General features: G+C 40.5%; 1 protein-coding gene across 10 annotated transcripts in view; it reads right to left on the reverse strand.

The window, feature by feature from the left end:
• The window catches only part of LOC145994416 (uncharacterized), a 574,460-nt gene that overhangs the window by 66,316 nt on the left and 494,976 nt on the right, over window positions 1–13,168 (reverse strand). For all 10 annotated transcript variants that reach the window (XR_014442353.1, XM_083130571.1, XM_083130585.1 and 7 more), the window contains 2 exons: window positions 12,302–12,473; window positions 3,883–4,091 (listed from right to left, as the gene is read on the reverse strand). Coding sequence is in view for 9 of the 10 variants with exons in the window: in XM_083130571.1 (XP_082986697.1) it covers window positions 3,883–4,091; window positions 12,302–12,473 (381 nt within the window). In the remaining variant the exon portion in view is untranslated. The remainder of the gene's footprint in view (window positions 1–3,882; window positions 4,092–12,301; window positions 12,474–13,168) is intronic.

Raw genomic sequence — 13,168 nt, forward strand, 5'->3', positions numbered from 1 at the left:
CTTTCCAAATGAGTAACTAAAACTTGAGCTACTTTTATTATTATTAGATATGGTGAATTGTTTTAGATATATATATTCCCTAAATGTGTACTACTAGAATCAATTTAAAAATATAATATTAATAATAATTTGAGCACAACAATGGCCAGATAAAGTATCACATGCATTATTTTTACAACTTTCTCATTAAGCATCATTATTTAAATTATCTTTTAAAGTTCTTATCAGTCCACCACCATTGTTACAATTTTATGATAGCAGGGAATTTTGTCAAGTCCTATATTTAGGAACCCTGTAAGATATATATAGCTCTGAAGAAATAACCACTATCAATATTCGATAAGAGCATCTGTAGAAATACATATGGACTAATAATAATAAAACAACAGCCATTTTTTGGCTGCAGAAGCTCATTACATTCCAGTTGCCTTGAGGCCCAGAATTGTGGCTGAAGAACAAGGGCGACATCTTCCGTTCGGAAACACAGAATTGCTTGTTTGTCTACGCCACTTCCTCCGAAAGGATTGAAGGTCCTTAAATATGCAGGGTGGAGGTTTGTATTAGGTCGTTAAGAGAAGAAAAAAAAACACAAGGTTAACCCATGCGGACATTGTTGTTCAAATATTCCCACCCATCTTTTCCTCCCGTCCTTTTTACCCTTATTTGAACGAGTTCCTAGATTTTAACCCTCTTTAGAATGGGCTAAAAAAAATATAATTAAAAGTACTCTGGAAGACTCAGGGAAGGAAAGGAGTTGAAGAATTTCTACCGGGGGAATTCGGAATTCGTTTTATCAACTTCTCTTTTGCACAACAAAATATGATGGAAAGTTGGGGTGTGGGGTGAGGCGTCGGCATTAACCCTCTCTCCCACAACTTTTTACCACGGCGATTTCGGTTCTTAAGGACACAGAGAGAGGAAGGGGGGGGGGGCGAGATGCACAGAATCTACGTCGGAAAGCATTGCTAACGCGTCACTGAGCGTATAGAAATGTCAATTTGGCTGTTCATCCTTTCGAAGTAGATTATAATAGAAACAGCAGGCACGAGGTCCCAGAAACTACCCCCTTGCCCTCTCTCTCTCCTCTTCGTTTTGATATTGGGGAGGAACTTATGAGAATTACGCCAGGGATGGAGAGAATATGGATTTTTCCTAAAGTGGAAAAAGGGGGTGAGGGGGGTTGGGATGGGACCAGTGGTTGTCCAAGTACGTACAGAAGAAGAAGAAGAAGTCAAACTTTTCTTCTTACGGATTCCTTTGCCAACAAAACGAAAAGTTTTGCGTTGGTTTTTAGGCGGAGCTAAAGATGGATTTGTAGGCAGAGATGGAATGAAGCAAAGACTCGCACAGGAGGGAACAAAAAAAAGTGAAATAATAGGAAAAAAAAGTGTACAGAATTAGGAGGAGGGAGAAAGACGGAGAGAGTCGCTTAAAATTCACTAAATTGAGGAATCGTATTTCTCCTTTGTGGTTATTCAAGGAAATGGCCTAATCAGGATAACAACACTTTCGAACAGAAAGGGGAGGTCCCTTGTTCTTCAATTATTTTCTTTGTACTCTCTGTATTTCACTTTCTTTTCTTCTTTTTTTCGATGCTAAGAGGATCTGGCGCGATAAGTTTGCAAGGGGAAAGAAGTCTGAACATGTGCGACCTGTAGCCTGCTTGATTTCAATGACAATTCTTTAACTTTACTGTGTGTATCTTGTATGGTGTGCAGTAGGAACCATGCATGTTAATGTCCATTAATTGGACATTATCCATTGTCTAGTGCTTTAAACTATACATAATCTAACACTACTTTTCGAGAGAGCTCCTCTTCTCTCGTCTTCAAGTGAACAAATTTCTTTTTGTCGGTGGTGGGAATCGAACCTACAACAGACATTTGATTTTTACTACAAATCCATTGCTCTAACCAACTATACCCTGTCCCATCTATCTCTGGACCAAAGCCGCGCATAGAGCCAGAGAAGGGGAGTAAATCGAGTGGGCAAAGCGAAGTAGTACACGCTGCTACGAAGGCCGGCAACTGCAGTCGCTCCCCCCCCCCCCCGCACTCAATTTCAATCCTTCTCAGGTATTCATTGGTGGAGCCGTCTCGCGTCACTACTTGAGCAGAGACTTGTTTTTGTTCGCCTGCTCCAGAGATACATGGGACAGGCTATAGTCGGGGTACGCCGTTGAGTAGTCAACAAACATAACTCCATAGAGGGAAGCGGGTATTCCAGGATCGAGGATTCCCATTTTTATTGACGGTGACTGTACATATTGTTTCCAAATACTATATAAACATAAAATAAAATTGCTACCGGTAATTTTCCTTCCCTCAATCTCTCTGATTATTGTATTTATTTTTCCTTTCCCCCCTTTGAACTTGGGTGCGGCTTATATTCGAGAGTGGATTATCTTTGGGCCAGGGTAAGCAGCTGATTGCATCCCTCCGCTCGCTTACGGTTGAAAATTCGACGACAGCGCGGGTGAGTTTATCTCATCCTAGTCGAACTTGATTGATTGATTGATTTGCTTTATTTTACTTCGCTTTTGTGCTACTTTTGGCTAATTACGAAGATGGTGATGAGTGATGACATGATGAAATTGATGAATGGACACTCACAAACATCCATGCCCAGGTCGGGATTCGAACCCCGAACTCCCTGGCGGCGTAGCACGATGTGCTAACCACTCAGCCACTGAGCCCGGATCGTAGTCAAACTGTATGCTGCATCGCAAGTTGAGTAAAGAATAAAGATCGCTGAAGACTCCCCCATTTTATTTACGCCATTCTGCTCAAAGAACAGGAAAAATATCAAAAACAACAAAGTGGGTGAGATTTCGTAACGGGCAATTGAAATCCCCATCTCCCTCCTTCCCCCATCACGCATATAAAACAGCCAGTTTTCCATTGGCAGAGCAGCACAACAATGGGCTAATGTCTTCTCCCCCGTGTTGGCGCATTGTGAGGTCCCATTAAGGCTGAAAATATTGTTCCAAGCTGGCAACGTCTTGTTTGGGGATGAGAAGTGACTCTTCTCCTCGCATTCCCCACGACTTTCGAGCTAACCACCGTAATTATACGACGTAAAGCCACGTCGAGTGCCAGAGTGTGTGACGGGAAGCTTCCAGTCGGTCGGTGTTTCACTTGCCAGAACATACGGTAAAGAGTCTAGGTTCTTTAGCTTTCTAGAGTTGGCAACACTATTTCCCGCCTAATCGCAAGCTTGCCACAAGATTGCGTGCTATCTGGGAAGTATCAGACACATAGAATCCTTTATAAATAAAGGTGTATCGTAATAAACAACTTTAAGAATTTATTTCGACTAAACTATATGGGATACAGCAATGTTATTTGTTGTGTATCAATCAGGTAACATTTCAAGTTTCTGTGAATATCTACAAATGTTCAATGTGGCTTCCACGAGTCATGCGACACACATCCCATCGAAATTCTAGTTCTTGCAACACTTCTCCCAAGAACTTCTTATTTTCTACCTTAGCTCTTGCATATTCTGCAGAAGTCTAGGGGTGTAAGGTCTGGGAACTTTAAAAACACAGCCTGCTTTTTCTGCACCTGTGAAAGTCGCACTACACCAGCCCAACAATGACCATGTTTACAAAAGTCTTGAGCATGTAAACAACACTTGAAGATTCTCTCATTGTTATACATGAAACCTCATTGTTGTTTCAGATAATGTTTTAATAATAAACGTAATATATTGTCCATTATGGTACACGCTGTACGCATTGTTAGGTGCGTGTCAGGTTGCGTAAGAGAGAAGAAAATGCACAATGCAACCAGAAGCTTCACATAGGCGTGGAGAATCTGGAGAATGATAGACCAAGAGTGGAAATGCACCTAAGAATTAACGATTGTCTACTCGTCTTACCTTGCAACCGTGGGCGGAACTCTGTTGATGCTGAGGTCCAGCGTCTGTCCTTGTGGGCTCGGCACCTGTGGGCTGGAGGTCAGGTGAGGGCTCGCTGCGGCCTGTGGGCTACCAACCACTCGCTGACCGCCCCCAAAATGCGGGCTCAGGTTTGCCTGACCGACGTACGAAGGCGCTAGCGACTGGGGTGTTTGTGGGCTGGATATCACCTGAAGGAGAGGAGAACGTAGCTATTAGGAACCCATTAAGTACACGTTAGCAATCCAGTAGCCATATTGATGTTTGTACAGTCACCGGCAATAAAAATGGGACACTTATATCCTGAAATACTCGCTTCCCTGCAAGGCGTCATATGTGGTGCCTAACTCTACGGCGGTGGTAAAAGTTAAGTTGCCATTGAAAATTTGCTATTATAATCCACTTATCGCCGTAAAGCTAGGCAACACACATAACACCTTGCAGGAAAACGAGCATTTCGGGATCTAGGTGTCCCATTTTTAATACCGGTGAGTGTACATTTGGATATTTTATCTCTAAAAGAACAAAGAAAGAAGTGGAGCTGTGACCATGATATGTCCCACAAATACTAATTAGAAATTGACATATATGGTATTACTATGATTATTTATCTTAATAGGGGGCTTACAATCAAGCCACACAATATTTCCTTACAAACAATCTTAATGCACATGGCTTGATGCATTATATAACAAAACTGCCTTTTCTTGTGTGTACATACTGCTTTCATTGTAGAAAAAAATCTCTTTAACTTTACGGTTTTTGCAAACACTTAAGCACACTTTTTGATGTAACATTTCAGAACACAAGCTCTCTTCATCAGACATTTATTTTTATTTGTATTAATACTACAGTTTATTTGTTTGTTTGTTAAATTTATCCCATTGTTATAACTGTAACATTTATGAAACTAAAAATAAATGTCTGATGAAGGCAGTGTGTGTTCTTCCGAAATGTTACATCGAAAAGCGTGTTAAGTGCTTGTAACAATCGTAAACTACAAGAGGAATAAATAACCTATTACTAAGGAAAATGAATCAATTTCAAGAAAGCACAGGAATGCATTATATAGTAACAATGTAAAAATAAAGAGAAATAGGGTGTGATATATATTTTGTGTGCAAAGAAAACAGACGTGTAAAGATATGTGGGTGTGGATATAAGTGTATATGAATTGTTGTAATGGGCTGTTCCTGGGATGAGAAAAAGATCGATCACTTTTAGCTATTTTACATAACGAAAACCTAACATACATAAGCCTGTCGTAGCAACAAATTTAATTTTAGTAGCTTCACCAGTTCTGAGAAGTCAGTATATATCGAAATGTGCAGTTACTGATTCGAACACATAAGTGGACGGTACATTACATTAATTTAGTTACGTAAACTTACATCTTCGGTCCATGAATTTTACGTATGAAGTGGCGGACTTTACTTATTAAAAATGTGTGTATTATTTCAGCCATGTATCTAAAGTTCCAACTGATAACATTTTGTATTTTTATCACGTCCGGTTTAGAAACGGCATGAAATGTTTATTCTTGTACTCACGAATAGTGTTTCACATATGTGAGTAGAGACTACCGTACCCTTTCACTTCTGTCCACAGTTATTCATTGTCGTCGCTTCCATTCACAGAAAACCTTGCAAACCGCGAGCAACTAACGATGACAAAACATGTTTGACATCTTTCTCTGTTTGTGCAGGCGGTGTTTATTTTATAGAAATTAAAAATTCAGTTACGAACTTGTACGTACATGCTTGCCAGAGACAAATGGGGGAGGCAGTGTAACATTTCGTCACAAACGAGCATGTGTGCACATCATACTTAAATTAAATATATGAGCTTGCGATCACAGCAAAGGCAGATCAAACAAAGATGATGTTTGCTGCAGTACACGCTGAAACTCAAAATACAAACAAACAATTTTATTTTTTTATTTAATTCGCAAAAAAGAGAGAAAGAAATACCTTGATGCTTACACGGTGTGTCTTGCGTCACAAATTAAACCCTGTTGACGTCTTCATCTTCGTCTTTTTCTGAAAAGCTGCGCGCTTTAGAAACGTCGTAGTGGGGAGGGAGCGGGAGTGCGTTATTTACAGCGACATATGCATTCGCGGCGACGTGCGTATTTGCAGTCGTTCGCCGCTCAGATCAAAAGGAATTCGTATTTCCTCCTTGTTTATAAAGAGAAAACCGGGGACCGATTCGGTTAATTGTGAAAACGCACGAGTCTTTTGAAGGGATCTCAAAAAGAAGTGAAGAGTAGGGGATGAAAATAAGAGTTTCCCAGAAAAAAATACCGGAGATGGAATGTATCCGATGCGAACAGCAGAAGACTATTTACCAGCGCATGTGGAGAAGAGAAAAAAACGCAAAGAAACTGAAAAAAGCGAACCCTCGTGGTGAAGAATAGAAAAACGAGAAACATCTTTCCTTTTTGCTGGTGCGTATGCATGTGTCCGCAATCCTTTACAAATACGCCCCCCTCCTTCTATCCTTCAATAACCTTACCAGCCTCTGGTATGCTTAAAGGCGAGTCGATGCGGTCTTCAAACATGCAGGGTCCCATCTTTGAAAGGCGGTTCAAACAGAGCTACTAGGACTGATGGAGTGAAAGTCTGAGCCCTGACCGTCAGATATCCCGCAATAGGATATCTCAAAAGACAGGGAAAGGAAATATAAGAGAGAGGGTTTTCGTACAGAAGCGGAAAAAGGTGAACACTCATAATTATGAACGCAAGAAGCAGACGTACACGGTATAGCATATCTACCCATGCAATATTTTAAGATCACCATAGATGACCTTTGAGAAACAAACAACGAAGAGAGAAAGAAACAGAGAGAAATATAATGAGTGTAAATAAAGCAAGAACAACAAAGAGAAAGAAAACGATAACGAAAAAGGAAGAAACTAAAAGAGGGACAGAGAAACGTAATGAGTGAAAATAAATATATCAACGCTAAAGAAAGAAAGACAAGAGGAGAACGACAAACAGTGAAATAAAGAGAAAAAGATAATGAACGGAAATAAGAAGTAAATGATAAAGAAAGAATGGAGAAGAACAAAGAGAAAGAAAACTAGAACAACAAGAAGAGAAAGGGATACGGAGAAACATAATGAGGGGAAATAAAGAAATAAATGATAAAGGAATAATGAAAAGGTGAACGAGAAAGAGAAAAAGAGAGAAGCATAATGAGTGGAGATAAAGAAAGAAATGATAAAGATAGAAAAGGGAGAAGAACAGAGAGAAAGAAAACGAGAATATCAAAGGGAGAAAGAAAGAAACTAATACAACGAGTTTAAATAAAGAAAGAAAGAAAGAAAAAGGAGAGCGATAGAGAGAAAGCAAGGAAAAGCGAAACATGAGTGGAAATAAATAAATTATATAGAATGAATGTAAAAATGGAGAACAACAAAGAGAAAGAAAGTAGGATAGAAAAAGAAGGAAAGAGATGAGGCGAATTGAAGAAATAAATGACGAAGGAAGAAAGGAAAAAGAGAGCAAGATAGAAAAAATTGAACATCAAGAAGGGAAAGAGAGAAAATAAACTAAAATAGAAATACATAAATATATGACAAAGAAAGAAAGAAAAAGGAGACCGAGGAAGAGAGAAACATAATGAGTAGTAATAAAGAAATAAATCATAATGAATGAAGGTAAAAAAGAAGAACAACAGAGAGAAAGATAAATATAATGAGTTGAAATAAAGAAATATATGATGAGGGAAGAAAGGAAAAGGAAGAACAATGAAGAGAGAGAAAAATAGAACACAAAGAATCAAAGATTAACATAAATAGAAATAAACAAAGGAAGAGAAATAGAGAACGAAAATGAGAAAGAAAACCAGAAAGACAAGGAGAGAATGAAAGGAAGTAAGGAAGAGAGAGTGGATCTTAGCGCTGACATCAAAGAAGAGCCCACATTTCGCGTCCATCCTAACGCCCAACCGAAGCCCTCTCGAAACTCCAGAGCTGTCTTAGGACCACAATACACGCAAGTGACTGATGTGGCATGGACGAGACACAACGAATCCCCAACATAGCCCGAAGTTAACTATCATTACGCGACAGAGGGATCTTCGTGCTTGTTCCGAGGGATCACATTAACGTTCGACAACCATGTTCCTCCCGCCCCCGTCATTTCCGGTCTCTTTACACGCTGTTCCCCCGATCGGAACAAGGTGCCGGCGACGCTGTGTTTCTGAGAGCTTGTCACTATGTATACCTCACGGTCCGGAACGACAGATAGGCGCCTTAGGCGGGCGGGCTTCGGAGGAGATCAAAATTCAGAGGTGCATGGCGCTCCAAGATGGGAAGTAGCTGCGAGCAGAGGGATTTTCTTGCCTGTTCTTGGAAACTTTTCGCCCCCTTCTCCCTCCAACAAAGAACTTCCAAAAAACTGAAAACTTCCCCCGCCCCCGTTCCTGCCGCGGGAAAATTTCAGGCTTCGGGAAGAAAGTTTCATACTCCTAGTCCATCCCCCGCACAACCTTCAACTCTTGAGGTGTTCCGGAGAGGCCGGTACGTGAAGATGATGAAGATGATGATGGCTTCCAGCTCGATCCCTTTTCGCTACCTGATTTTTAACCCCGTCCACGTCACTCCTTTTGTTTTCGCCTCTTTCACTCCCCTCCCTTTCCGCCCCTGCATCAGTTCGGTCGAAAATTTCCATCCGCCTTCCACTGTGCAAAAACCTTTTTGGTTCTGGGCGAGGTTTACATGCACAGGCCCAATCTTTGCATCCCGAAGGAGAAACAGTGTTGCCAACTTCTCGGCACTACAATTTTTTTTTCAAAACAAACGTGAAGGTACACACTTGTTACATTGAATTATTTATGCGTGATTTTGCTTAAGTGGAAAAAAATATGGTAAATTAGAGAACATGAATGCCTACCTATTTTCATTCGTCAAATGTCGCTACTATGGCGCTTTGGATGCACACCCAAAATTGAATAAATAATCTCATAACATTTCTCTAATGTTTCCAAAACGTAATACGCCACGTAAAAAATCTAACAAGAATTTAACGATAACAACGACCCAATTAACATGTAAAAAATCGAATAATTGCAATATCCAAAGGGTTAACACTCTCGCCCTTGTTGCTAGCGTCTGAGGTTCGATTCCCGGAGGAGCTTACAAAAAAATCGGTGTTGATCCAGCATTGTAAGGACAATTGGGGAGCTGCTTGAAAAAAATTAGCGTGCTCCGGTTTCGAAAGCAAGACAGCGGCGATGGGACTCGATGAGCTGACCACGTGTCACCAAATGAACAAGTCACTTGACGGGTCTTGGCTCTCAAGGGCTGTTGCGTCACGAAGAGTTTCGGTGATCAATACTATAGTGGGAATCTAAATATATCATGCTTCCACAATGCGAATCAAAATATTGCACTTTCTACAAGCCACGAACATGTTGAAAATTATCGTTAGTATTCTGTTAATATTTTAATTGCCCAAAATCACTTTGCTTGACACACGAACCTTTTGTCTAATGAAAAATTATTCACTTACAATGTCAATGACGTCCCATATTGTTTTTTTATTCTTCGCCTGCAAAGAAACTACACCTTATTACGGAAATCTCTGGAGTGAGCTAACGAAAACAAGTCCTCTGCGCAAGTAGTGACTCGAGAGGGCTCAACCAATGAATGCCTGAGAGGGCAAGTGAGTGCATGTAGAAGATTAATTGATTGATTTGCTTTGTTTTACTTCGCTTTTTGTGCCACTTTTGGCTAATTTGCGAAGATGGGGATGAGTGATGACAAGATGAACTTAATGAATGGACACTCAAGAGACATCCATGTCCAGGCCGGGATTCGAACCCAGGACCCCTGGGCTAACCACTCCGCCAAGGGGACCTACTGCATGGATAAGAAAACGCGGCTGCAGCTACCAGCCGTTTGCAGCAGCGCATACGGCTTTGTCTCGCACACTCGCTTTCTCCCCTTGTATACCGTTAGGCTTGGCTACGAAGATTTCAGAGACAAAGTGTGGTTTCAAGCATGTACATATGTATGACTGAAAATAGTGATCTTTTATTTTCAGTTTTCTACTCTCATATTTTAAATATAGCTTAAAGGTACAAAATTAGCAATGATTGAACGAATGAACCTTATTGTCTGTGGTACGTAACTAAGAGTTTTAGAGGCTCCCTTGAACACGAGGCCCACACGCGCACCTCTAGGTTCGCCACTGAACATCACTATGAAGAAATCTTGAAACTGATTTGTTGGCACCTAAGTGTCTGGTAGGAAATGGTATGAGAACTACAATGATTTCGTTTGATTACATATTTAATAACACAAAATTACCGATGAAATCTTAAGAATTCAATTTTTAACTAGAGTGCCACACACGTAAATTTGCCGTTGCGTAGAAACGAATTTTCGTTTCGTCTCCCTCTCTCTTAGCATCATGTGTTCTACCCTGCTCGAAAACCTTCGCTATTGTTGCCACATTGTCATTCCATTCCTGGACACACTCGCGCAAACATCATTGAAAACAATTGAATAGCGCTCCAGCTCGCGGTTCCCACCGTTCGGTAGGGACGCTGATGTGGCAATATAGCACGGCGTAGTGCTTGCTTCTTTTATGCAGTGCATGTTCATTGGCTAGCTAGTAACTAGTGTTGCCAACTGTAATAATGAAGCACTATTTCTGTCACGGAAGGGGAAAAGGCAGGTAAAGTGGCGGTGAGTTTTGTTGGATTGGAAGCACCATATTTTTATTTTATACTAAGTATTTGACCGGTTTGACGTTGTGTGCGTGTATTGCGTGTGTGTATGTAAAAGTGTGTGTTTGCTAATGAACGTTAAATTCCATAATGCCTCCAGTTCTGTCGAAGTTGAAATCAAAAACCTTGCATAGCCGAGCTCGGGAAATTCTAAGCAACGTGCACGAGTTCATGAAGGAGGAAGCCAGTCATGGTGTTAGCATCCCAATAAAGCATTTTGGCAACAGAGCAGCGAACAGCAGCAACAAATTGTTCATATTTCATAATTTTGGAATTATTCAAAATAAATAAATTATGTGGCTCCAACATCATTTCAACTCTGGCTCCGGCACGTGTTCTTGTAGAAATTGCATAGAGGAGGCTGTCATTTTTGCTGCTTAATGCGATACATATTGTTTTCTGTGTTAAAATTGCCATGCTTTGATGGGTGACCAAGTTCATAGCAGGGCCGGCGGAAGGGGAGGGCGAACCGTCCCATCGCCCAGAGCGGCAAAATTTGAAGAGAAGAAAAAAATAAGCCTATTGAAAACTGTGATCGAGCGAGATATTCTTTTGCGCTGAATAGTATTGAAATAGCATAAGAAGTCTCATTATTTATTTTATATTTTGATGTTTTAGTTAGGAATATATTGATTTTCAATTTTCCGTTGCTGCGTAATGACCGGGGGGGGGGGGTCGAAATAGAGCGGCATCTGCCGCCACCTCTCAGGGAGGCAAAATGACTAGCGCCGGCCCTGGTTCATAACAAAAGAAAAAGCCGCGCAGCTTATCGTCTAGTGGCAGTATATGTACTTGTTATTGTTGTGGAAGCCGGCATCCTTTGTAAATGTACAACAAAGGCAACCGACTGTCGCCGATCTCAGAGAGGAAATAATAATACTGCTTCAGGAGGAGTGTTATGGTGCAATTGTAGCGGTTTAACACGTTGGCATGTTATTATCTGCCGTTGCAGTTCCATACCAGTGTATACGGTTTTGGGAGTGAAAAGTTAGAACGCCACCAGTGCATTAATGCAATGAAAAATAATATATATATATTTTTTTATTTTGTTTGAAATCACTCAAATAAGGAATCGTATGAAGAAGTCTTCTTTGCAGCATTTTTGGTAATTTTACTTATGTGTTAGTTCATATTTTGCGAATTTTTAGTAGCTACATACAAAGCCACTTGTTAGTACATATTAATCCTAGTCCTGGTATAATGCATGACGTTTAAAACTCAACGTTAGATAGACCTGAATTCTCTAATTTTATTGTTGTACATAACAGCTGTGCATCGGCGCACTGCAGCGATTTTTCTATCTGCTCCATTAGCAACACTGCTTCTTTAGTTGTTTCGCGCATAGCACGGCAGAATTATCTGCGCTGGACTCTACTCAAACTTATTTTACTAAACAAACAATAAAAACAAACGTATATTGGAAGTGTTATCGTTCAGTTGGAACCGATGTTATCTTTTGAAGTGCAACAGTCGATCACAGGACAGTTAAGTCGGAGAAAAATACGATACTGGCAACACTGTTCCTATTATCAGCAGCCATGGGGAAGAAAGGTCAAACGCTAAAACCAGGGGGAGAAATTTCGTAACGTTATAATTACACGTTGAAAATATTAAAAAAAAAAAAAAAAATGAATGAAGCATCACTGTTGAAATCTGAACTCACCTGCGGGCTTGTGGATGTTACGCTGGACGTGGACAGGTCCATGACCGACCCTCCAGGGGACGTGGGTTCTGATGCCTTCATCTGCGGCGTGCTGCACTTCACAGACAAATTTATTGCTGAAGGGAACGAGGTCGGAATTGTAGTCCCGGATGGGTCGTAGTGATACATTGGCCTGAAAAGAGAGGGTTAAAAAAAAGGTTAAAACCCCAATCACTACCTTCAGCGGAACACAAGCAAAACAAAATGAAACAAAGAAGAGGAAAACCGGTAACGGAGTTTTTTTTAAAACAATATCACAATAGCAGTATCCTTTTGTGTTACGTTTCGTTCTCATTGTTGCTTCGCTGGGTTCTCTTTCCGTTATTTTAAGCGAAACTTGTTCAGATGCCGTTCGGTGAAGAGTGGGCGAAAGCAGCTTTCAATACTCGTGGACCCCACAAAGGGATGTTTGCTACCTGTTGTTTGAAATATCAGCCAATCCAGATTTTCCCTAATCTGAGGGATCTACGTTGGTCATATTTTGGTATTATTTATGGTGATTTAATTACGGACAATGTCTTGACTTTATCTCACTAACAATAATAATATCTTCGACTTTTCATCACAGGTGCCGAAAGGTGTAACAATGCGTGCTAGAATCAGTGATGTGCCGTACGCTACAAGTTTACGTCTACATGCGTTGTCTACACGTAATCTACGCGTAGGTAGATTACATTGGGTTGTAGTTTACATAGACTACGTAGACAATATAAAGTGCATTAAAATTAATTTTCAAGGCTTTGATGAGAGGAAAGTGACATTTTCAACTATATTTGTTCCTAACGAACTGACATGAATCCTATTTACAACAAAATGTATCTTCTCTTC

The sequence above is a fragment of the Lepisma saccharinum genome, chromosome 1 (genome assembly GCF_977018435.1).
Source record: "Lepisma saccharinum chromosome 1, izLepSacc3.1, whole genome shotgun sequence".
Taxonomy (NCBI): Eukaryota; Metazoa; Arthropoda; class Insecta; order Zygentoma; family Lepismatidae; genus Lepisma; species Lepisma saccharinum.